At 35.1% G+C, this 26,928-nt stretch overlaps 1 protein-coding gene across 22 annotated transcripts in view; it reads right to left on the reverse strand.

Annotated features, from left to right (window-relative positions):
* PLEKHA5 (pleckstrin homology domain containing A5) overlaps nt 1-26,928 on the reverse strand; it is a 242,203-nt gene that overhangs the window by 22,625 nt on the left and 192,650 nt on the right. For 9 of the 22 annotated variants that reach the window (XM_058743509.1, XM_058743515.1, XM_058743518.1 and 6 more), the window contains 6 exons: nt 18,241-18,303; nt 16,322-16,402; nt 16,040-16,189; nt 5,824-5,925; nt 2,547-2,658; nt 733-779 (listed from right to left, as the gene is read on the reverse strand). In XM_058743509.1, the coding sequence (XP_058599492.1) occupies nt 733-779; nt 2,547-2,658; nt 5,824-5,925; nt 16,040-16,189; nt 16,322-16,402; nt 18,241-18,303 (555 nt within the window). Of the gene's footprint in view, nt 1-732; nt 780-2,546; nt 2,659-5,823; nt 5,926-16,039; nt 16,190-16,321; nt 16,403-18,240; nt 18,304-18,810; nt 18,847-24,365; nt 24,496-26,928 lie in introns of those variants that run through there. The other 13 variants (XM_058743504.1, XM_058743510.1, XM_058743506.1 and 10 more) reach the window with 4 other exon arrangements.

Below are 26,928 nucleotides of genomic sequence, written 5' to 3' on the forward strand. Positions count from 1 at the left end.
CAATGGTAAGTTAACTTAAAAATCACTTTAAGATAATTAAAGGGACACTGCCAAGCCAAAAGTCAGTCTCATACTGAAAAGTAAAATAAAGAATGTTTATGATAGCCAGTAACTGGGTCTTAAAAAAAAGTTTTATCTAATTTTTTCCTGTAACATTCAGGTTAGCTTTAATCTGAAGCTCAAAATCAAAACAGATGTGAGACTACAGTGTTTCACTTTAAAAGTAGAAGAAAATAATTAATTTAAAAATCTTATTGCCTATTTGTTTTTGCAATTTTTAAGGGAAAAAATAAACATCTTTTTGTTTGGTTTTAATATAAAATTCAAGACCACAAATGCTTTCAGTTAGGTTGACAGTATCTCTTTGTAGTTGTAATTTCTTTATGGTATGCACGACACACAGCGAACTTATCTATCAATCATCCTATAAATTTTACCAAGAATAAGACACAATGATAAATATTCAAATTACTTATATTAGAAAAAGTATGACAATGTTAAAGTTCTAACATAAATGAAAAGTAATGATTTTTTTTTTTTTTTGCATTAAGGGAAGAAAAATTGCCATCTGTTAGAAGGATCAAATTACTGAAACAGCGAAATTTCAAGATTAAAACAATAACTTAAATATATTTAGGAAACATTTCTGTTATGAAGAAAAGACAATTAAATTCCAATTCATGTTTTACACATTTAAAATAATTTAGAGATAGACAAACAATCCAAACTTACCTCGTTTTTGTACTTAACTGTTGAGAAAGGCTTTGATCCTGCCATACCTATTAAAAAAATTATAAAACATAACTTATACTAAACATATGTTTTAAATCCACATAAAAAAGGAATAATTTCATTTATTTTATTTTTTCTAAAAATTCCATTGTTAAGTAGTCTCTACAGCAGACATGGGGCTTGAACTAACAAATCCCGAGATTAAGAATCACATACTATACAGACTGAGCCAGCTGGGCACCCCCATTTCACTTATTTTAAATGAAGCTTTCAGTTCTAACCCCTCATTTATTAATGTTTTCAGAATTGGAAGCCAATTACATTAAAAAATACAAGTTAAAATATCTAGTTTATTTTTATTTTTTAAGTTTATTCTTTATTTTTGTTATTATTTTTGAGAGAGAGAGAGAGAGAGAGAGTGAGTGAGTGAGTGGGGGAAGACAGAGCATTAGAAGTGGGCTCTATGTTGACAGCAGTAAGTTCCAATGCGAGGATCGAACTCATTAATACCGGGCTTGAATTCACAAACCGTGGGATCATGACCTGAGCCAAAGGTGGATGGTCAGTCGACTGAGCCACCCAGGCGCCTTTAAGTTTACTTATTTTTGAGAAAGAGGGGTGGTGGAGGGGCAGAGAGAGAGAGACAGAAAGAATCCCAAGCAGCCTCCATGATGTCAGTGTTGAGCCTGATGCAATGTGAGATCATGAGCCAAACCTGAGCCAAAATCATGAGTCAGACACTTAACTGACTGAGCCATCCAAGTGCCCCTAAAATATCTAGTTTAAATAAGAGTACGGCGGGGGGGGGGGGGGGGGGGGGGGCGCGCCTGGGTGGCTCAGTCGGTTGAGCGTCCGACTTTGGCTCAGGTCATGATCTCGTGGTCCGTGAGTTCGAGCCCCGCGTCAGGCTCTATGCTGACCGCTCAGAGCCTGGAGCCTGTTTCAGATTCTGTGTCTCCCTCTCTCTCTGACCCTCCCCCGTTCATGCTCTGTCTCTCTCTGTCTCAAAAATAAATAAACGTTAAAAAAAAAAAAAAAAAAAAAGAGTACAGGGAAGTGGGTTTTCTGAAGTGCTGTTGATGTAAATATAAGTCAGTACCATTTTTTAAGAGGGCAATCTGGCAGTGACTATCAAAATGGAAGATGTGTGCTCATTTCCCACTTCTTCTAATCCATAAGTACTAGCATGTGTGTTTAGTCATATATACAGTAATGTTCATTACAGCATGGTTTATGATAGAAAAAAAACAAACTCAAAACCTGGAAATAAACTACATGTCCAAAAACACAGAAATGGACATATTATAATTCATCTATACAATGAATTCTTACACAGCTATTACTGCATTGTACTGTTAAGGAGAAAGAAACCAAATTGTTGAAAAATAAGTATAGTATGATTCCATTTTTTGTTGTGGGGAAAAAAAATTCCTAAAAGCAAAACATTTTGTGTGTGTATAATTAAATACATAAAACAGTAATTTATTTTTGTTGTCGGTGAGGTTGCCAGAACTTTGGCTTTTTACTGTTTAAACTTGTGTACTGACTCAATGTTACAGGAGTGCCTGTTTTCTGATGTCAAAAGTCCATTAACAAAAGAAACCCAATTCTATGTATCATTCCATTTATTTTTAAAAAAAGTTTACTTATTTATTTTAAAGAAATTTCTACACCCAATGAGGGGCCCAAACTCATAACCCTGAGATCAAGAGTTGTATACTTTTCTAAATGAGCCAGCCAGATGCCCTGTGTTACTTCATTTAGATATAATATTATGGTCAATTACTGCAGAATAAAACACAAAGCTAATTTACCTGTTTCTGTAGTGCCTCTTTGCTGTTTGTGTTTACTCAGTCCTTCCATGACATCTTGAATTCTCCAAAGTTCTTTCTGAATCTGTGCACGCTGAATTCCTGCTGATTCAGTCTATCAGTAAAAAGACATCACATACAGGAAAAAATAAAGTTGTAAACTAAACTAAGTATATATTTTAAAAAATGAGAACTGCAGTAGATTAAGTTTTGAGGACTATGAAGTCTCCCAATTTTGCAACTTTTGTGGCAAAGATAAAAGTCAAAAAAAAAAATTCAGTTTCTCAGACCTAAGTGCATTATTTCACTTCTTTTCAATAAGCTTTGCCTTGCATTATTGCTGATCACAAGAGACTAAAACATGGAAAAAAAAATAAAATAAAATAGAAACTCACAAAACCCAAATTAAAAAAAAAATTTAAAGGAGAAGAAAAAAAAATGGGAAGTATACTAATTTCTTAAGTACTAGAAATTCTAGAAAATAAAATCATATTGGTATTATTGGTCTTACTGAAAGTAAGATTCTAATAGAACTCTATGACTTTATCAATACTTCTGATAAAAAGAATTATGCTTTTTTGGAATGTAAATTTATTTTTTTAAAAAAAGGACAATGAAGTAAGTACTAAATGTCACAGTTACCAAAAAAATTTTTTTTTCACTTAATATATGTTTTTGACAATCGTAGATATTAGAATAAAATCAATATATTTCATTAGTAAGCTAAAAAGTCCTCCAAGGGGTGAAAACATGCTTTCAAAGTCTGTAAATGTAAAGACTATGTACTAATGCTGCTTCAAAAAGGCACTACACAACCTTAGTTATCCAGTTTTCTAAGCTACAGGGCTGGAAGCATCAAAGTAAATGAAGGAAATATTCACACAAGAGCCAAACACAATGACAACCCAGAGATGTGAATACTGACATAGACTTCTAGGGAGTGAATTTCAGTTATAAAAACCACATATGTGCACATGTCCTATATAGAATATATATTATTTTTGCAGTAATTAAAAAAATATATAGTTTTGCCTATCTGAAAAGTATACAATGAAAGTCTCATTTTGTATTATTTCTCATTTATCTGATTACTGGTGCAAACAATATTCAAACACTTGTTAGCAATCTGAGTTTCACTTTCTATAGATTAAAGCTGGTCATATTCTTCATCCATTTTTCTAATGTATTGCTTTTCCAAACCAAAAAGAAAATTCCTTGGAGATCTAAATAGTAACTTTTGTTGAATCAGTGGTCAACAATACTTCTCCCCAGTATGCCATCTTTTTAAGTTTGTTTAAGCCATTGTCTTGACTTATTACTTTTTAAAAAGTAGGTTCTATGCTCAACATGGGGCTTGAACTCACAACCTTGAGATCAAGAGTCGCCTGCTCTACCGACTGAGCCAGGCAGGCACTCTGTTTACTTATTTATTTAATAAACACTTATCAGTATGTTTTATATGCCTGATACTATTTTAAGTGCTTCAAAAATATCAACATATTAGCCATTATAATAACCCGATAGAGGTAGGCACTATTATTTTATAGTCGTGAAAACTGAAGTGCAGAGTTGTCATGTAACTGGTCTATGTGCAATGTTCTCTCTCATAGAGTGTGCCTTGTAGTTCTTTATATTTTCAAAACAGTAACTATTGTGGCTTTTATTATACCTTTAAAATATGAGACCCATTTTGTTAATTTTTTCAAAAATTTCTGGATGAAATTTGGTTGGGATAGAATTTGAATTTATAGGAAGAATTTTTACTGAGATAATGTTAAAGCATGCCATCCATGAACATGGTATACTAATTCCACTTCTCCATTTATGTCCTATAACATAGAAATTACATTTTCATGATGAATGTTTTTGTTAAGTTAAATCAAGTTAAACTACTTTGGCCTGAAAGCTAAAAATGAATTTTCTCATTTAAAACATTTCTCATTCTCAAAAACAAAACCATCCAAGATTATGTGACAAAGTGTATATACCTGCAACATCTAAATATTTTAATATCTGGCCTTATACAGAAAAAGTTTGCTGACCCATGGGTTAGTTCTTAGATATTACAATTTTTTTTCCTACTGTATTTAGTATTTAAAAATTTTTTTTTAAATGTTTAGTTTTGAGAGAGCCAGGGAGGGGCAGAGAAAGAGAGAGAGGGAGACACAGAACCCAAAACAGGCTTCAGGCTCTGAGCTGTCAGCACAGAGCCTGATGCGGGGCTCAAACTCACAAACCGTGAGATCATGACCTGAGCCAAAGTCAAACACTTAACCGACTGAGCCATCCAGGCGCCCCGTACTATATTTAGTATTAACCCCACTGTTCAATATAGAAGTCACAACCACATGGGGCTACTTAAATTTACATAATTAAAATTAAATACAATGAAAAACTCAGTTTCTCAGGCATACTGGCAACATTTCAATTGCCCAACAACTGCATGTGGTTAGTGGCTACTATACTGAACAGCAAAGATGGAGGACAGTTTGTTTTCTCCGAGTCAACTTCACTAACCTTTACTCCTTGTATTGACTTGTCTGTTGAGTCCACAGAATTTCCAATGCAGATGACCAAATTTACATAGGGTCACACGCATGAAGTGACTTTTATTATTTTCTTAAACGTATATTATCTCCACTTCTCAGAACAACACTTTAAGACAGGTATTATTGTTCCATTTTATAGACTAGAAAATTAACACCTGGAACCTGATTTCAGATCTGATTGTTTATGCTAAATGGTGCTGCATCTTTCCCAATTCAATAATATACCAAAAGTCTATACGCTAAATACAACTTGATAAGAAAGAGACATTTAATATAGAATGGATTAGAATACATTTTTATTTTTTTATTTTTAAGTAATCTCTATACCCAGTGTTGGGGCTTGAACTTATAACCCCGAGATTAAGAGTTGCATGCTCTTCTGACTGAACCAGCCAGGTGCTCCAGATTAGAATAAATTTTATAAGACACAAATTACCCTTTATTTGATAAATCCATTTAATTCAACACTTTAATACTAACTTCCATATAGTTAGCTAGGAGTGCAAAACATGACAGGGATCACACCATGTACCCAACAGAATAAAGAACTTTTAAACAATGAGAGATGGGCTACTTTGTGGGATATTAAGAGTCCTATTATTGAAAGTATTAAAACCCAGGTCTTAGGTGGCCAGTAATGTAAAAACTGTTAAGGGCATGCATGGATAACAAAGTATACAGTACCAGTCAAAACCAGTTGAGACAATGCAAAAAGACATTCACTTCTGTACCTGAACTTCACCAAGGCGATCTAGCTGTTCTTGCATCTGGTTCCTGGTAACAGTCACATCATATTCTAACTTATCATACTCTCTCCATGCTCGTTCCAGTTCCTAAAATCAAAGAGCTTTAATTACTTTAATAGGGAAAATGTGCTTTTATATTGTTATCACTGCAATGGCAAGCTTTCTAGATTTTAGAAAATTGTGTAAATTTATACTGGGTGAAAGAAAACTTTTGTAATTCATTTTCCCTTTCCTTTACTGTTTTAAAGCACTTTCTTAACTGCCCTGATTAAAATTTCTCCATAAATGAAAATACTAAGTAGGTTGTATTTTAGCATGTTGGATTTTCAATCATACCAGAAGCCTAACATACCTTTACTTGTAATAAATTTACAGTAATGTAATAAACCTAACTCAGCTAACTAAACAAGTCAGTGAATCCTGCCCACAGAGACCCAACATATATGCTACCCACCTACTTTTTTCTCCTTTGGAAAAAAAATCACCAACCCTGAAATCAGAGAGGTTTTTCACATTTGGTCTTTAACCACCTGTCATCTAATACAGGAGGTCAAAAATACATCATCATTTCATTGCTTCAGAACTCTATTCTACGGGAGTGCAAGTATTCTTCTATGGGTTATAATCACTCTTCAGACATTTCAGAGCGGTATGAAGTCAACAAATTGATAAAGACAGGGGCTTTGACCAGTTTTATCATTAGTATTAGTGTGGTGTTGGCACATGTAACACAACCAACACATACATGCTGAACACTGTTATAAAATGAATTAGTAACTCTTGTCTAAGAACCTTTCATGACCAGAGATTTCTTGCCCTGAACTGTGCTGAATGAAGCCGCCCTGGGAAATGTCAGTTTAATAACAGCAATAGTCTTGGGATAAGGCAAGAAGATACCAAGTGTGGAGGAAAGGGTACTGAAAATAATTTTGAGGTTTTTTTTTTTAATGTTTATTTGAGAGAGAGAGAGAGAGAGAGAGAGAGAGCGAGAGAGAGCAAGTGAACATGTGTGAACAGGAGAGGGGCAGAGACAGAGAACCCCAAGCAGGCTCTACACTCAGTGTGGAACCCAATGAGGGACTTGATCTCACAACTGAGAGATCATGACCTGAGCCAAAATCAAGTTGAGAGCTTAACTGACTGGGCCACCCAGGCACCCCAACAAGGATTTTTTAAGTTGAAGAATAGTTGACACATGATACACAATAATCTTAACAGTTTATTTGTAAAGATTCTCTTTTAAAGAGTTATTTTACTTTTCATACTGTGCAACTAGCTTAAAATCACTTTTAAAAATGCAGGTAATGAAAAATTATTCAAGGTACACACTTTTAAAAATTAAAGTGAGTGTTAGAATATGGCCATTTGGAATAATTGCTTTTTGAATCTACGACGTTTCCTTAAGCAGGTTTTACAATGAATTATATTTTTTAAAAAGTGAAAAAAAAAAAACACTGGAGATTTTCTTTTAAGGTTTATTTTATTTATTTTGACAGATTGTCCACGTAAGCAGGGAAGGGATAGACAGAATCCCAAGCAGGCTCTGTGCTGTCAGCCCAGACCCCAACGTGGGGCTCATGAACTGTGTTGTGTGATCATAACCCGAGGTGAAATCAAGATTTAAAGATGCTTAACTAACTGAGCCACCCAAGTGTCCCACCACTGGAGATTTTTTTTTTTAATCATCTCTTTATTATATAGATAATTTAGGGAGTCTAACTGATTTCACAATTAATAAAATTTTTAAAAGGCAAAGTGATAAAGGACTAACGATTTTTATGTCATCTATATTGCGTAAATGCTAGTCGTCTTACTTGGCTTCAGCAAACTATTTTTAACTGGATAAATAAGGATATTGATCTCCTTTAATAAACTTTGCTTTTAGACATCTTCTAATTTGTGTACATCACAAAAATTACAAATTTAAATAGTGGGCCTTTGAAGGCTTCACAGGGAGGGTAAAATGAAGCTGACAGACCCAATGGCCGCCCAGTAATTAAGTACAGATGGCATTGCCAGGCTAACACCTGACCTCTCTTGTAGAAAAGCCAGTTTCACGGTGGATCCAAAGGCTATAGAGGCATCTAAATGTCAGAACATTTTAGTATGGTAAGAATCCTTGTCTTTCTTATGGAAACACATAATCTAGAGCTACAGACTAAGAGCTAGAAATTATTTTAAGGGTGAAGAAACTCAATATACTTTCAATTTTTCTAGCCTGGAAAGTGCACTCTTACCGGGGCTTACCTGCTTCTGCCTTCACCTCTGGGCTCCTCAAACATGATTATGCATGGGCAGAACACAAATCAACAGCGGATGGCAAAAAAAGGGGCAGCACTGGAATAACATCAGTTTCTCCCAATACCTGACTGAGCATTTCATTAAAGAATTTAATGGATTGCACAAGTTTTTTTTTTTTTTTGTCAAGAAGATAATATACTTGTATGACAAAGCAATTAAAAGGGGTAATGACTTTTAAATATACAATTATCTTAAAATCACAGGCATTAAGTCAGGAAACAGTGCTTTTGATAAAAATGTGGAGAGTTTCATGCTATATACAGTTACGAGAATGAATGAAATTTTGCAGTCTACAAACCATACAGATGACTGTCACAATGTTAAAAGAAGCCAAAGAGCATATACCATATATCTCATCCTTTTAAAGTTCAAAAATAAGCAAAAAGCTAATATATAGTTTAAAAGTCAGGTAGCGGTGTTCTAGGGAAGCAGTCGCTGGAAAGGGAGTTTCTGGTGTGCTAGTAAAATTCAGTGTCTTGATATGGATGTCAGCCATATCTGTGCACATAAATCGTGTACTTTTCTGGCAATATGTTACACTCTAACAAAGGTTAAAAAAAAAGTATGTTTTAAAAAAAAGTATGTTTTTTTAAAAGATTGTTACAGGGATGGCAGAAGACTTCTCAAAAATTTGACTTAGTCTAACTTTAGGGTGTGGAACAGTAACTTTTAATCGTGGTAACTTCTTTATAGTCTACACCGAGATGAGACCTGGCCACTATGGGGGAAAACCTTCAAGTAGGTCTGCAGCACTCAGATGTAATGAAATGCCAGACTACCAAAAATGAGGATTTTAATATTTAAAATGGAACTATGGTAATTACACATTTTTATCTTTATTAAGAAAGTAATAGGACTAATGATTCATTTCCAAGTTTTTAATGTAATAAGATCTTTCCTCTTTCTTTCAAGATCTTATTTTCACCTTTTCTTGTCCAGAATCAATCATAATTTATAACCAAATCCACTCATGGGAACAGTTACACAATATGCTACATACAAATAAATGTGTAATCTTTATTTACAATCTTTAACTTGTATCTGTAGTTTCTCTTCTAATCTCTTTGAAATAAATTCCATCTGAAAGAAGTGGTTATTGTTTACTGTACAAATTTGAAATGTAATAAATTTGTATAATTATAAATGTAGAAAAGCTAGTAAATAGGGAAAGAAAAAGAAAAAAATACCTATTATTGTGCTACACTTCTGTTAGCATTTTCATGGATTTTCTTGTAACCTTTTTCACACATACACAATGTCCAAATACACACAAAAAGTAGGGCCCACTCCAAATTCAACAGTTATGGATATAGGGCCAGTCTGGTTTCATCTATAGCACTCATATTCTACCTTTGTGGGATTATTTTAAAGAAAACACCAAGCATCATGTCATTTCATTTATAAATACTGCAGTATGTATTTCTAAAGAAAAGAAACCAAAATGAAAAAAAAAAAAAACATGGAAATTCTTACTTTTAAAATCATTAATATGCATTCCTTAAAAAATTCCTTAAAAACAATTTCCCCTGTTCTCCTCTCTATTCCCTTACTACTTATGTAAAAAAAAATTTTTTTAATGTTTATTTATTTTTGAGAAAGAGAGACAGAGTGCAAGTGGGATAGGTCCAGGGAGACAGGAAGACACAGAACGTGAAGCAGGCTCCAGGCTCTGAGCTATCAGCACAGAGCCCGATGATCTGACCTGAGCCTAAGTTGGAGACTTAACCTACTGAACCACCCAGGTGCCCTTCTATTCCCTTGCTACTTATATGGGGACGAGATTGGGTCACTTACCCTGCAGAATTTCTCGTATTCTACATTTTGCCAATTGAATTCCTGTGGGATTCCTTAGCATGCTCTTCTGTTTGCTTTGTTTCCTATAAACTCGTAGTTACACACTGACGCTTGCTACATTCAGATTCGATTTTTCGTTAAAAATAGCTTGCAATTGTTGTTGGGTACTTCCTACTGCAGCAAATCAGGAGGCATATCATCTCTGCCTACCTCTTCTTTGGGGGATGTTGTAATCATAAAATAACCAAGTATTCAGAAATTATCTTAAAATCTTTCAAAACGTATTCCATACCAATTCATGGATATTGATGGAACTACTACAAAAAATTACACTTTACTATAACCATGATTCTCAGAAACTCTTTATTACATTGAGAATGAGTATATGAAGGTATTTAATGTGTAAGCTTCTCCCCAAGACAGTTCATTTGTCCTGCTTCCCTGCCCCTGTAAATTTACAATCCTAGAATCTAGCATATCCACTGGAATCTAACATCTGTTTACTCAAGGTCCTCCTCCTAGCTAGAATCCAGCTTAGAACACATATCAGTTTAATGGAAGTCTATACATACTACTTACTCATTGTAAGCCTGGGCAATCTGTCTCAGTTTTCCATTTTTAACATAGTAATAAGAGTACCCATTCCAAGGGGTTATGGGGATTATGTGCATGTAAAGCCCTTAATAACTGCTCCAAAAAATATTCATGATGGTTATTATTATTATTTCATATACTGTATTATTTCATAGTGGGTAAATGCATAAACTACCAGCATTATTTAGGATGAATGGGTGGCTTTTATACCTCCCTTATGATGGCTGAAATTCCAATTTTAGATTTTTGAGTAATATAATCTAAATTTGATTCCAAGTTCCAGAAACTACAAGTTATGTGACCACGTAGATAGTGAGGCAGAATAGAAGGTACAGAAGCCATAGAATTAAAAAGTCCTTGATTGAGGTGTTGATTCTTCCCTTATTAGTTATGTCACCTACGCAAGTCATTTAGCTTCCATGAGCCTCAGTTTATCTGTGCATTGAAGGTAATAAAAATGAAAATAAATGGAGATAATAATTATATTTACTTTGCACATGCTTTTCTTAAAGATCAAACCAGGTAACATATGCGAGAAACAATTACAAATATATTTTGCTGCCATTATTGGATGAGTCACAAAATACCTGGTTCCTTGAATTGCTAGGCTGAGTAAGAGAAGCACCTGCTGAACTGATAAAACCTAAGAATATTTCTCTTCCATTTGGAGACGAGGCCTAATGTAAATTCCCCAAGAGAGGTGCCTGCAGTGGACGTTTACGGAAGTCCACACCATACCCCTTTTGCCCACTCAATTTCAAGGAGCTATATTAAGTTCCATGCCTGCTAGTGTCTCACAGCAAGCAAGCTAAGGCAGTTTGGAAGTATGGGTGAATTAAGGACACTGGGGCAACTTCAACCAATGCGTGATAGACACCCCAGTCTCCCAGACTTTGGTAGAAAATTCTGACGCATTCTGCTCATTTTCTCAGTCCCCAGTGGAATTAAACCCCAGCTGACGACAGTGGGAACCAGCTCAGTAGTGAAACCTTTACAGGCTTTTCTCCTTCTGTCTCATTCTTCACTCACACTCTCACTTCTGCTTCTAGAAATGACCCAAAAGATGGTGACACATTGAAAAATTTCAAGTATAACTGATTGTTGTAACAATCTTTGCCACTAATCAGGCTTAAGTAAAAAGAAGTAAAAGCAAGGTGAGAACACAGAGGCACTAGGTGCTTAAAACATGTAAGGTTGGATGAATGAGGCTTACGGAAAGAAGATACAATATCAAGAATTTAATAGAATATAACAGGAACACTGCCTTACATGTTTGCCTTGTGTTAATCCTAGTTTTATCTACTTAAATGGCCAACCAGGTGAGGAGAAGATGTTCTCAGAATCAAAGCTTTCATCTTTGGAGACATTAATGTTATACCTCTTGTATCTTTTATACCTCATGACTTGGATTTGAACCAATGACCTCAATCAACTGCAAAAGAATCAGAAGAATCCTTTGGGATTCTGCTAGCACAAATGTAATTCAATTTTAAATCTAATCAACATCCACCCAGTGTCAACCATATGCCCAATATGATGTTAGGCATCATTTGTAGTCTTGAGCTACAAGTATGAACAACTTTATAAAGGCAGAAGTAACATAGTTTGTATTCTGTGTAGTAAGACATGTCTTAGAAGAACATATTGAGGGTTTGTAATGATCAATGAATAACGCTGAAGACAAAGAAAAAGAAACTGGGAAAGTGATTATATGGAATAATAACCAGAAAAATGGGATAATCAACATCATTAACGTCTACTAAAACATTAAAAAAATTTTTTTTTAAATGTTTATTATTTACTTTTGAGAGAGAGAGACAGAGCATGAGTGGGGTAGGGGCAGAGACAGAGGGAGACACAGAATCTGAAGCAGGCTCCAGGCTCTGAGCTATTAACACAGATCCCAACACAGGGCTTGAACTCACAGACCATGAGATTGTGACCTGAGCTGAAGTCAGAAGATTACCCAACTGAGCTACCCAGGCACCCCTCTACTAAAACATTTTTTTTTTTAATTTTTTTTTTCAACGTTTTTAATTTATTTTTGGGACAGAGAGAGACAGAGCATGAACAGGGGAGGGGCAGAGAGAGAGGGAGACACAGAATCGGAAACAGGCTCCAGGCTCCGAGCCATCAGCCCAGAGCCTGACGCGGGGCTCGAACTCACGGACCACGAGATCGTGACCTGGCTGAAGTCGGACACTTAACCGACTGCGCCACCCAGGTGCCCCTCTACTAAAACATTTTTAACAAACTTCCATCAGAGTTGGGAGTTAACCTTCAGATAAAGCAAATTGTAAGCCTACTGATCAAATTTAAGTTACTAAACCCATTTGGTAAGGGGAAAAAAAAAAACAATTCAACTGAACACTGTACATCCTCAGAATTTTCTAAAACAGATACCAAATCATGAAATAGTTTCCAACTACATTTTGATTCAATTCAGGTTGCCACAGAAATACCGAGTTTTTCATTAGCTTGGCATTGACAGCTTAGCCCCATTTTCCCTTTCTAATGGTATATTCCTGATCCTCTATTCCAGTCAGTTACTTCTATTTCTTTAAAAAAAAAATTTTTTTTTTTAATGTTTATTTATTATTGAGACACAGAAAGACACAGAGCATGAGCAGGGGAGGAGTAGAGAGAGGGGGAGACACAGAATCCAAAGCAGGCTCCAGGCTCTGAGCTTTCAGCACAGAGCCCGACGCGGGGCTCGAACTCACAAACTGTGAGATCATGACCTGAGCCAAAGTCGGACACTTAACCGACTGAGCCACCCAAGCACCCCCAGTTACTTCTGTTTCTTGTAGAAGAACATGTCTCCTACTTTCTTATCTCTGTGTTGTGGTTCAAGGCATTTTATCCTGCATGGACCACTCTTTACTGCCCTTTCCTATCCAAATCCTACCCACCACTGGTTAACTAAGTGACTATTTCCTTGTAGACAACATTTCAGGTGCAACTATTTCCTTTGTGACCATATTATAAAAATCTATGTAGATTTAAGTTTTCAGGGATTATGTTTAGAAGACCTGGGATTGAGTTCTAGGCATAGCATTGATTAGCTCTGTAACACTGGGTAAGTCATCTGGTTCAATCATCAAAATGTTAACGTGCATCCTACAGTGTTGGATGCTAGGACTACAAAGATGCATGAGATAGAGTTTTGATATCAAGGAGTTCACAACTGAAAGGATATTAAATTCTTTTTTATTTCTTATCAGAGAGAGTGTGTGCAAGAGGGGAGGGGCAGAGAGAAAGATAAGAAGAGAGAGAATCCCAACCAGGCTCCTGAGCTGTCAGCATGGAGTCTGATGTGGGGGTCAATACCACAAACCGTGGGATCATGACCTGAGCCAAAATGAAGATTCAGACGCTTAACCGACTAAACCACCAAGGTGCCCTCAAAGGGTCTATGAACATTATAGTATAACAGAATCAAATGAAATAATGGAAATAACAGTACTTAACAAATAGGAATAGGATATTAAATATAAGGTATTTAAGAATCACAAAAAGTATGTTTTGATTTATTTATGATCAAGGTATATTCCTTTAAAAACTGCTCATGTTTGAAATATTAATTTAGTGTTTAGAACTGAAGCCATGTTGAGATTCTGGTATCTTGTTAGCTTAGACCTCTCTTAGTTTAGCTATAACTGTCTATGGATGACCTTCATTTTTTTTTTTTTTAAAATGCTTATTTTATTTTTGAGAGAGAGAGAGCATGAGTGTGGGAGGGAGGATACAGAGAGAGAGAGAGGGACAGAGGTTCCAAAGCAGGCTCTGTGCTGATAGCAGAGAGCCCGATGTGGGGCTTGAACTCACCAACCATGAAATCATGACTTAAGCTGAAGTTGGACACTTAATAGACTGAGCCATCCAGCTGCCACTGTCTGTGGACCTTCTTATGTATTTAATATGAAATTTATTGTCAAATTGGTTTCCATACAACACCCAGTGCTCATCCTAACAGCTGCCCTCCTCAATGCCCATCACCCACCTTCCCCTCCCCCCTTCCATCAACCCTCAGTTTATTCTCAGTTTTTAAGAGTCTCTTATGGTTTGCCTTCCTCCCTTTTTTTTCCCCCCCCTTCCCCTCCCCCATAATTTCTGTTATGTTCCCCTCCCCGCTAACTTCTGTTAAGTTTCTCAGGATCCTCTGTGGACCTTCTTAGAAGGTAGCTCCTCCCTACCTGAATATACCCTTATAGACAAGGGTATATTAGCAGTTTTCTATAACTGGTGGCTTTTGCTAGGATTTTTCTTTCAACAGGCCGCTTGGGTAGGAGTTCTTACTAGGTTTAGAGATAACCATCACAAGATCTAAAGCAGATGGTTTAAACTCAAAATAGTCAATTTACAAACTCTAAGAATTTTAGATTTGGTAATCCCAAGAGACTTTAAAAAAAATTTTTTTTTTTAATGTTTACTTATTATTGAGAGACAGAGAGACACAGAGTGTGAGCAGGGGAGGGGTGGAGAGACGGGGAGACACAGAATCCGAAGCAGGCTCCAGGCTCTGAGCTGTCAGCACAGAGCATGATGCGGGGCTCGACTTCACAAACTGCGAGATCATGACCTGAGCTGAAGTCGGTCGTGAAGAGACTCTTTATAAAGTAACATGACTATGGGTTAAAAGGTTCTAGTTATATTTCCTACTCAAACCCTCTATCAAAGCTGAGATCACACCGCAGCTATGAGATGATAATGTCAGTGGCTGCTTAAAAGCATTTCACAGGTGCCTTTTATTGAAATGGTTGGTTAAATGAATCCAATTACCACCTTCCCCAAATTATTCTAACTCCCTAAAATCTATGAAATACTTTTCTTCTTCTTTTATTTAAAGATTTTATTTTTAATTAATCTCTACACCCAACTTGGGGCTCAAACTCACAACTCTAAGATCAAGAGTCACATGCTCTGCTGACTGAGCCAGCCAGGTGCCCCGAAATACTTATTTTCTTAATGTAATAAATATTAACATTTTTTTTTTAAATTTTTTTTTTTTAACGTTTATTTATTTTTGAGATAGGGAGAGACAGAGCATGAACGGGGGAGGGTCAGAGAGACAGAGAAACACAGAATCTGAAACAGGCTCCAGGTTCTGAGCAGTCAGCACAGAGCCCGACGCGGGGCTCAAACTCCCGGACCGCGAGATCGTGACCTGAGACGAAGTCGGACGCTTAACCGACTGAGCCACCCAGGCGCCCCAATATTAACATATTTAAGGATTTTCATTTGAATAATTCATAAACAGGAGTATTTGTCTCCCCTGTAAAACAACTATTTCACAAGGAACAGGATGTTTACTATAAGAGAAATAATTATATTTATTTTGCATCAGAAAATAAATCACCCTTTATTTTTATTAATAACAAATTATTTTTTGTTATAGTAAAGAACAATCCTAAACTCAGTCCAATTATATAGAAACATAAATAGGAAAAAAGAAAAAAAAAGAACCACATAATATTTCAGTGACTCTTACTAGAAAAAATCTGTTACTTACGGCAGTGGCTCGAGAGAGTTCTCTACACGTACTAAGCAGTCCATTTTGTAAATCGTCCCTCTGTAACACCACGGTCTGAATGGCTGCTGGGTTATCTGCATTCATTTCTATCTCTTGGCTGGCTGATAGCAAAGCTTGCTCAAGCGTGTACTATTATAATAAAAATAATTATACTTAATGTTCTGCATCATCGAATTAATTCTTTTTACTTTAGTTATCAGTGTCCTGATAATGAGCATATAAAGTAACATCAATCGTAGATAATAAACATAATTGTCCTACTTTCTCCTTGTGGAGTTGCTGAAGTTTCTCTTCCAGAGCATGTACCACTTTATCTTGTTCACATAACCGGCTTAGCTTGGCCTAGGTTATAAGAGAAAATCTGTTGTTAGCAAATTTTCCTTTTTCGTGTAATTGGAGGTAAGTGTAATAAGAAAACACATTTAAAATAGCCATAGAATACCTAATTAGGCCAATCTTTATTTCAATCAGTAAAATAAAAATTAAAATAGCTTTTAAAGACACATTGCTTAACAAACATGCACATAAAGTGAAAAAGCATTTCGACCATACTATTTAACCTACATAATTCAAAATATTCGTAGTGAACAAGCAGTCTCATATAACTTTAATGGATTTCAATGTAGTTTTTTCCCTACAAACTGCTAGATAGGTTAAGCAACATATGCAGTCCTTTATTAAAATATCAACTGGATTCTGTTTTTATATTTTAAAAATTATGCTCTTATGTTCAGAAAAGAATATAAACAAAAGATTGCTTTTAACTGCAATAATACAAATAAAACCTTGCTAAATGGAGAAAAAAAAATCACTTTCAATAGTTTAAATGTTTTGAATTCTTGGTATTACCCCAATTTTTATTTATTTATTTATTTTTAAAAATTTTTTTAACGTTTATTTATTTTTGAGACAGAGAGAGACACAGCATGAACAGGGGAGGGGCAGAGAGAGAGGGAGACACAGAATCGGAAGCAGGCTCTAGGCTCTGAGCCATCAGCCCAGAGCCCGACGCGGGGCTCGAACTCACGGACCGCGAGATCGTGACCTGAGCTGAAGTAGGACGCTCAACCGACTGAGCCACCCAGGCGCCCCTACCCCAATTTTTAAATTATGAAAATATACAATGACAAGTGAGAAATCGGAGATTTCACTTTCTTTGCCATGTACCTGTTAAAGTAACTACCTTATGTTTATTAGACAACAAAACTCAAGCTATACCAAATGGCATATACTGAAATGAGAAGGTATAACTCAACGGAATAAAACCAGGGGAAATGAGGGGAAATGAGGGAAGAATGAGATAAAGAAGAATGGGGCACCTGGGTGGCTCCCTTGGGTTAAGCGTCTGACTTCAGCTCAGGTCACGATCTCACGTTTTGTGAGTTCGAGCCCCACATTGGGTTCTGTGCTGACAGCTTGGAGCCTGGAGCCTGCTTCAGATTCTGATTCCTTCTCTCTGCCCCTCCCCCACTTGCACTCTCCGTCTCTCTCAAAAATAAATAAAAACTCAAAAAAAATTTTTTTTAAATGAAGAATGCATGGCAGGTCAGTCAATCTAACTAATTAATTGTATTGATTGTATTTTAGATACAATTAAAAAAGACTAAATTTTAAAAAGGAAGGAGTTCCAAAATTTCTAGAGACTGATACTTTCTCTAGAAGACAGAAAACTTTACTTTGTTTCCAGTTCTCCATACTTTTTTTTAAATCAGCAATAGTCCTTTTTACTTTAAAAAATTGTTTTTATTTTAGAGAGAGCGTGTGCACATGCGCAGGAGCAGGGGAGGGACAGAGGGAGGGAGAGAGAATCCCAAGAAGGCTCCACACTCAGTGCAGAGCCTGACCCGGGCCTGATTCCATGACCCCAGGACCATACCTGAGCCCAAATCAAGAGGTGCTCAACCAACTGAGCCAACCAGGTGCCCCTAGTATTTTACTTTCATTGAAGTGATTTTTTCCTATATTCAACTGTTAATTATGGGGAGGAGGGATAGTTACAGAATAGGGGAGTGATGATATAACTTAACCTAAGCATAAAATAAAAGAAAATGCTAATTTATTTGGTGTCATTTTGGAGGGCAAGAGAGGAAGAGGAAGTTCTTTGTCATGCATACTTCCAATGTTTTGGCAGAGAATATAACAGAGTACTGACAATATATATGTAGCATACTAATACTTACATCAATATCCACTTCTTCAGGTCTGTATTTGTATAATGTGCCTCTACATTCATCTTGTGACAGCTATAGGGAAAAATGTCAGGTAGAAGTTTAAAAATAGTATTTAAAAAATATATTTAGCCTATAGTTAACATTTTAGATTTATATAATAAGAAAATGGGATTTTAATGATTCTTATACTTTAAGAAGTTTAATTCAAACACAGATCATTACAAAAGTAGAAAAATATTTAACAGTGATACAATATGTAAGATACATGAAAATGATGTTAACTTAAGCTTGTCAAACAAAATAATAAGTTGGTCAAACAAATTATACGGCACCTTACATCTTCCATTTGTAAGACACACGTCATTTTAATGGAAAATTGACAAATACAATCATGGCAACTGTACTGAATCAAATATTCGAACCAGGCATATTTCAGCAGCCAGAACCATCCTTCACGGTATACACATAATCACACAACTGTGTATGTGTATACTCAAATGCCAACACATCTTAGTACAACTTTAGTAACAAAACCTGTAACATACTGTATACATATACATAATATATAAACACACATACACAATATAGACTTATCTTGTTCTTCTGTCTTAAGAACTAAAAGATAATGGGGGGAAAAGGATGGGTTTAATTGAAAAGAGGAAACTCATTCAAAACCTCATAGAACTGAAAGCCTATGTTATAAACTATGAATAGTCAAATTGCATAAAAAGTTTGTATGTGTTGATTGACACCATTTGTTTTATTACACTATAAGAAATAATTGCTCAGTGCATTTAAACATCCTTTCTTCAAACTCTTTCCCAGTATCTTTCAGTCAAAGGAATCTTCATTTTTGCTTGTGTTTATCAAGATTTCAAAAGTCATCCTGGTCAGTTATACCACAGCCTCTGTAAGCAATATTTCACTTTCTCCCTGGTCTTCTGACTTTATATCGACGGCTGGACAGTAACAAAAACATAGTTGGAAAAACTTACTTTGGGCTCACTGCATATTCACTAACTGGCACACTTCTTCACAAAGTGGGGATGGGAGTAATGTTTCCCCACTACATTCCAGATCTAATCTAATTCATCACAAATGCATAAAAATGTATAAGTTTTAACTATCTATGTCCACTTGGTAAAAACCTGCTTGCCAGTTACATCTTTAGAAGGAAGCATAATTTAAAAGCAGATAACTTTGAATGGATCTAGAAATGTAGGTTATCAGGAGGTTAAAAATGTAAGCATTACAAACATACAATAATAAATCCTGGATTTATGTGTTTCATTTCAAGACATAACTTTCACGTCCTCATGCAAATGAATCTGTGACTATTTAAGGGTATGCAGTGATTATTAAACAAAACTTTCATAGAAATGAGTTATCACATGAAAAATGAATTTAATGAGAAAAGTCAGAATACTTGTGCAGTATTTTCAAATAAAGAGTATTAAATATGTTGTAAGAAGTGTCAATTTTTATTCTAAATTAAAGCACCTAGATCCAAGAAAATAATTTTACTTTTATCTGAAAAAAAAAAAAAGTAATGAAAAGGAAGTTTTAAAATGCTTAGATCCATGATAAAAAAATGTAAGACAATGCCAAAATTAAATTTCCCACTTATAAGAAATTATAGAGATGTAAAGCCTTTAGCTACTAAATGTTCAAATATACTTTACTTAATATTTAAAGTTAAATGCAGAGCAGCTTTACCAAACCATGGAATGTAAAGTTTGAATGTAACTAATGCATAGTGCTACATCTAGATTAAAATATGAACATCGTATCCTAATTGCCAGGGTCAACAGAAAAAAAGACTAATATTTTAAAATGGAAATGTAGCAGTCTATAATAAAAATTTAGGGTGTTGGTATACTATTTTTATTTATGGAATCTTACTGCATATTCATTTTCTTTTTCTTTTTTTTTTAAATCAATTTTCTTAATGTTTATTTATTACTGAGAAAGAGAGAGAGAGACAGAGCATCAGCAGGGGAGGGGGAGACGCAGAATCCGAAGCAGGCTCCAGGCTCTGAGCTGTCAGCACAGAGCCCTACACGGGGCTCAAACTCACAAACTGTGAGATCATGACCTGAGCCGAAGTTGGTCACTCAACCAACTGAGCCACCCAGGCACCCCTGCATATTCATTTTGACATCAGTTGGCAAAGTAAAAAATGTGTACTGTGTTGCTAGAATTTAAGAGTGATATATCCTTATAACCATATGAATATATTACATAAGTTAGATTTACTTTATCATTATGTTTAGTACCACTGAAAAATTTACTAAAACCTTTTAGCAAGTTATTCAATAAAGATATTCATTATTAGACACTAATAAAATCTTAAAATAATCAGCCTTCCACTATACATTGCTTTTACCTATTAGAAGAAAAGAATAAAAAAAAACATGATTATTCTTTAAAAAAATTAACCTTTAAGCATGGCCTATTTTCCATTACTGATAATAATAACTGAGGCTTTTCTTAAGAAAAGATGGATATAGTTTATTAAAAGTATTTCCACTTGGAATTAAAGAAGTTTGCTATTTGGTCCTCACTATGAAAATCTTACTAATAAGAAAAAAAGTAATTTTGTTAATATTCTCATTACTTAAGATCTCCATAAAATCATATTTCACTTTTTATCATTTTCCAAATGCATCTTTAGCAAAAGGAAAAAAGTTCTGGGTTTGAATACCTTTTTTTTGAAGTACCTGAGCAATACTAGAAAAGCACATGAAAAGGGGTAACGGAGAATGTATAAGGGTTAGCAGTGCTCAAGCTTCAACCTGAGAAGTGTATTATACAGACTTTACTGACATCTAGACATATGAAGATATATGCTTTACTTAGAAAGTCAGAACTTTGTCAAAATAAAATATCTAATGACCCTTTAAAAAACTGGCTTGGCATTAAGTTAAAACAAAATTACTTTTGTTTATCAAAATTCAACTTTCTACAGTATCCCTTTTAAGAATGTGACTATACATATACTTTAAAAATTTTTTTTTTTTTTCAACGTTTTTTTTAATTTATTTTTGGGACAGAGAGAGACAGAGCATGAACGGGGGAGGGGCAGAGAGAGAGGGAGACACAGAATCGGAAACAGGCTCCAGGCTCCGAGCCATCAGCCCAGAGCCTGACGCGGGGCTCGAACTCACGGACCGCGAGATCGTGACCTGGCTGAAGTCGGACGCTTAACCGACTGCGCCACCCAGGCGCCCCTATACATATACTTTAAAGTTAATGAATATATATAAACCCCAAAAAGGTTTTTTGGGGAAATATTTGATAGAATTAGACATTTTGTGAGGGCTCAAAAATAGTCACAGGACGGTAGGCATTTGCTAATATTAGTATGTGCCTTTCAAAACAATTATTTATCAGGTGATTAATCTCACAGATATTATTTTATAAAAACTCTAGTACAAAAATTAATTGGGAAAGGCAGTAGAATGACTAATAAATGAGAAGATTTTTCAATACCAAGTGCGCTCATTTAGCATTTTTTTTTTTTTTGGATTCAGTTTTAGATCCTTTTTATATCACCAATTCAAAGAAAATTAACTGAATAGGTAATTTTTCGGGTGTCTTCTTTCTTCCAAGAAAATGCAAACTTAAAAGTTCTCCTGAGAGAAAATCTAAATGGCTATGATTTAGAATAAGAGGTCACAAAACATCACATTTTAAGTTGTATTTCAGGAAACTATTAACACAGCATTGTAATGCAATGTCAGAGAGGCATATTGTTAGAGTGTATAATAGAAACTTTCATAAAGATTTCCTTTGGATATTAACACGGTAAGGGAAATCTGGAGAAAAAAATAAGATCGAATTTCAATTTATGTAAATTAATAAGCAAATTTAAGAAATGTGTCTGAAAGTCGTTTTTGTTTTTTAATGCTTATTTTGAGAGAGAGAGAGAGAGAGAGAGAGAGAGAGAGAGAGAGAGAGAGAGAAAACGAGTTGGGTAGGAGCAGAGACAGGGAGGGAGAGAGGGAATCCCAATCAGGCTCTGTGCTGTCTGTAGAGCCAGAAGGGCTTGATCTCATGAACCATGAGATCATGACCCGGGCCGAAATCAAGAGCCAGATGCTGAACTGACTGAGCCACCCAGATGCCCCTGAAGGTCACTTTCATCTACCATTAGTGCCCTATAACAATTAAGTACTTCATTAGTGGCTGACTTTTAAAAAAGAATTCTCTAAAGACACCCTCAATTTGACAGGACTGGCAGTCAACACTGATTACCTGGTAATCAGTTGCCTATCTCATGCCCAGGAATGGCTGCTGATGGTAGACATTCAGATCTTCCAGTTTTGTACAAATTTAGTTTTTTCTTTCAAGTATTCATATTTAATGAGGAAATATATATACAAATCGATTGTTCTGGTCAGTGATGCTAGTATATAAGACCACTCTAACATATCTCCACACTTTTGAAAAACTCCGATTAGAATGTTTAGTGCAACTGAGTAATTTCAATCAGCGATGACTTCTGCATCACCAACCCTGATTACTGATCATTATAAAAAATAAAAACCCAACCCAACAAAACTGAAAATCCAGGCTATCACTCTTACTGAGAATATGCAAAATGGGAAAATAAAACCCATTAAAACATAATACCTTTGACTTTTACCAATATAAAAATGATAAAGTGCAGCTTCAGAAAAAGGTATTAATTCCAGAACGAAGGCTAAGGTTCTCAGCAGTGGCATTTTGGAATGAAGTGTCAAGTTTCTTTAATCTGGTTACTTTAAAAATGAAAGATTTTCTTTTTTTAACTTTTATTTTTTTTAAGTTTATTTATTCATTTCTAGAGAGACAGAGTGAGTGGAGGAGGGGCAGAGGGAGAGGGAGAATCCCAAGCAGGCTCTGTACTGTCAGCGCAGAGCCCGATGCAGGGGTTGAACTTGTGAAACCTGAGATCATGACCCAAACCAAAACCAAGAGTTGGACACTTAACCGACTGAGCCACCCAGGCGCCCCAGAAAGATTTTATTTTCTTTTGAAAAGTAAAGCTGTTTAACTTTAAATATTTAATCCTTTGTTTCTTTATTGATAGAATTAATAAAAACTGGGCCCAGAAACAGGGCTCACCCTTCTATCAACTGTTTCAATCTCCCAGCTACAAGGCCCATGATACTGATCCCTAGGTGACTAAAGCAAACCAGAAGACTTTAAAGCCAGTGAGCTCAAGGTGCTTCTTTTCACTAGGTGCTTTTACACATGTTAATCAAAATACATTCATTTTTCATGTTTGTTAATTTTCTTCTTCGGTATGAATTTTAAAGTACTATAACAGGTCATAGGCCACAGTAATTTGAAGGTGTTGAAGTGGAAGAAGCTGATGTTGCAAAACACACAGCTAAGAACATTTAGACCATGAAATACAAAAAAAAACCCAAAAAAACCAAAAAAAACCAAAACTGGATAGGAATGTATAAAATGACTTCTTTTGCAGATCTGCAGATTACCAAGGTCCTAAATTAAAGCCAGCCAGCTCCATGGCACATATTTTGAGTTAGGGAAAAGAATGAGGTAAGATGATGCATATGATGGCATAAGAATGGTAAGAATACAGGGAGAAGATATCCCCAGTATGTTAAGAAGTGGCTATCATTAGGTCTTACTACACCACAGTACAGAAACTAGATTTAAACAACTCCCATACAAATATAATCTATTCCTGAAACAGTGGGTGGGGGTGGGGTAGGGTGGGTTGCGGGCTGCCCCTAAAAGGAAAAAAAAAAGTTTCTTAAAGTTTTCCCTAGAAATCAGTGATAATGCTTTTAGAGTAAATTGAAATTAACGGCAATCCAGTACCAAATTTGCAAATGTACTGCAGACCTCCAAGTACGTACGTATCAATCAAATACTCTGCACAACAACTTCAGGAAAATGGCACACTTATATTCAACAGCAAAATGTTCAGCAAAGCCATGCTAAGAATACTGCAGCATCTTAAAAAGCATGGATGAATTGCGTTTTTCCAAATAGACATAAACAAAAAAAATGAAATAAGAAAACACTAATGTTATGAGTAACTCTGAGGATAAACCAAAACTGTCACTGAGGGATTTTGCAGATGATAAAGCAGTATCATTCACTGTCCAAGACCTTACTTGCTGGTACAGTTGGGGTCTTAGCGCCGAGTTCTCAATCATTGTGTGAACCATGGTGATAATAGGTTCATTTTCTTTCATCTATTTCAAATCAGGAGGAGCATACAGCAAACATCAGTTTACAGCATAGCTAGATTTGAAAGACGACACTGTAAATATAGCCTCTACTTTAATATCTTCCTAATAGTGCAGTTGCTTACATTTTACCCCAAGGTTGTACAGATTTAACTTACATAAACCATTTCGAGCAAGTATTAAATGATGTTAAAATACTTCCAAAGTTATATTAAAGCTTATTAATTGCAATATTGCTACAACTAGGTTTTACTTTATGAATATAATAGTCAATGAATATTTTTACATGTACTAGAAAAGATAAAGCAGCACGTCTTATTCAAAGAATAAAGCACAAGGACCTACTTAAAAGGAGAAATGGCATAATTTGACTGTTTAGTAAAAAAGCTTAAAACAATATTCAGTTCTTTGTAAAGTTAATCAGAAAAATATTAGTCCTCTGCAAATATTAAAATCTTATAATAATCAGTATATCTTACTGAAATAATTGCATATTTCATTAATGTTAATTTTGATAGGTATCTGTAATACACCGTTTTGGATTTTCTCCCAGTATAACACCACGTGTAAAATTATTTCAAGGACATGCAAACTGAAATTTATTTAGCAAAGATCCATGTTATCTCCCTAGTTCCTAAAAAGGCTGAAACCATATTTCACATTTCCAGCTATGTTGTACTTAATTACTGCCTCCAGAAAAATACTTGTTTTAGTAGGCTCTGGACTCAACAGCTAAAGCATTCAAAAGAGAATCATCATGACATATAGGGAGTAAAAGGCCAATGAAGATTGTACTGTTTATAAGCAGACAAGTCTGTTTATAATTGCAATTTGCATCATATAGTTTACATAGTTTTCTTCTGCATAGTATAGAAAATAAGCATTTTTATCATGGTTCACAAATGCTACTTTAGTGGCTTATTTAAATCTACAATAAAGGTTTACTAATCTTAAGATTAATAAATGCATCATGTAAGTAAAAAATAAGTCTTGAAAACTGTGTATCTAGACAATTTTATTTTCAGCCTAGTTACCAATGTTTCATGTCAATAAAATCTGTTTTGTCAAATAACAAACTGGCAACTGGCTTAACTTTTTTTTTCTAAAGTTTTATTCAAGCTAAATAATTTCTTTTTAAATGTTAACATCTGTATTATCAGTTAGACTCAAACTTCTTTTTCTCTCCTGCAATGCTATCCCAGAAGGATGTGCTGATATGTAGTTCAGAACACATTTTTTACGTTGTTGGAAAGTAACTTATAAACAACTACAGATATTTTTTTTTCTTTAGGAGAAAAAATACTTTTATTATAGAAATTTAAGACCTCTTTATGTTTTCAAGTGCCCTCTATATTTTACAGGAATGCTAATTATTTTATCTTAATCAAATGGTGATCTTGGAATAAATTGTTACTGCTTTTTGTTTTGGCTTACATTTGACTGTAAGGATACACATTTCATACAGCACAAGTAAGCTTAAGTCTCTATCTACTTCTAATTTTAATTTTCAAAGCAATCTCATCATTACTATTTTTCAATAACATGCCCTGGAAATTAGTCAAAAGAATACTGGATTCAGATTTTCTTGCGTGTGGTGGGTGGAGGTCAGGAGCATGAATGTTTTAAGAAATAATGGAGATCAGATAGCATCCAAATGTAAATGATACTCAAAGTCAAACTGAAATTGCCCATTGAGTCTTGGAAATCTGCCACCACAAATGGGCCTCTGTGTCAAATGACTAGGTCAACATGGTTCACACCTCTAAGCAGAGCTTCAATAGAGTCAGATTAAGGACAATGTTCATACTCTAAGCTTGGCAAATTTATCTGAAGGGACAATATGGTTTTTGTAGAAGGATAATCAAGCCTGATTTATTTAGTGTACTACTTTGAGATGGTAAATATGCATGTATATACAGGGATGCCATATATGTGATTTAAAAATGTCTGTTTAACTTACATGTCATAGCTTATTAAATATTGAGTCACTGAGAAGGGCTCTTTGCAAGAAGAAACTAGCTTAGGAACAGAAAAACTAAAAGTAAAAAGAATACTTAAAATATACAGACTGCAGAGTGTTTCAGAGATCATTTCTGAAACTATTTCTCATTATGAAAAATTTCAAATATACGTACCAAATCCTAAAATATTAAAATTAGAAGTCATCTCTAGAAATCGACAGTTTAGTACAACAAAGGAATAAAAATGTTAGCAGCAATTATTTTGTTTTTTAATTTCAGAGAGAGAGACAGACAGAGAAAGAATCTCAAGCAGGCTGTACGCTCAGCACAGAGTCTGATGCAAGGCTTGATCCCATGACCCTGAGATCATGACCTGAGTTGAAATCAAGAATTGGACACTCAACCCAATGAACTACCCAGGAGCCCCAGCTGCAATTATTTTGAATTGTGGGACTGTGGATTATTATCTTTTTCTTTCTCTACACTTTTTTTTTTAAATGTTTGTTTATTTTATTTAAGGGGGTGGG

Source organism: Neofelis nebulosa, chromosome 8 (assembly GCF_028018385.1).
Source record: "Neofelis nebulosa isolate mNeoNeb1 chromosome 8, mNeoNeb1.pri, whole genome shotgun sequence".
In the NCBI taxonomy this organism is placed as follows: Eukaryota; Metazoa; Chordata; class Mammalia; order Carnivora; family Felidae; genus Neofelis; species Neofelis nebulosa.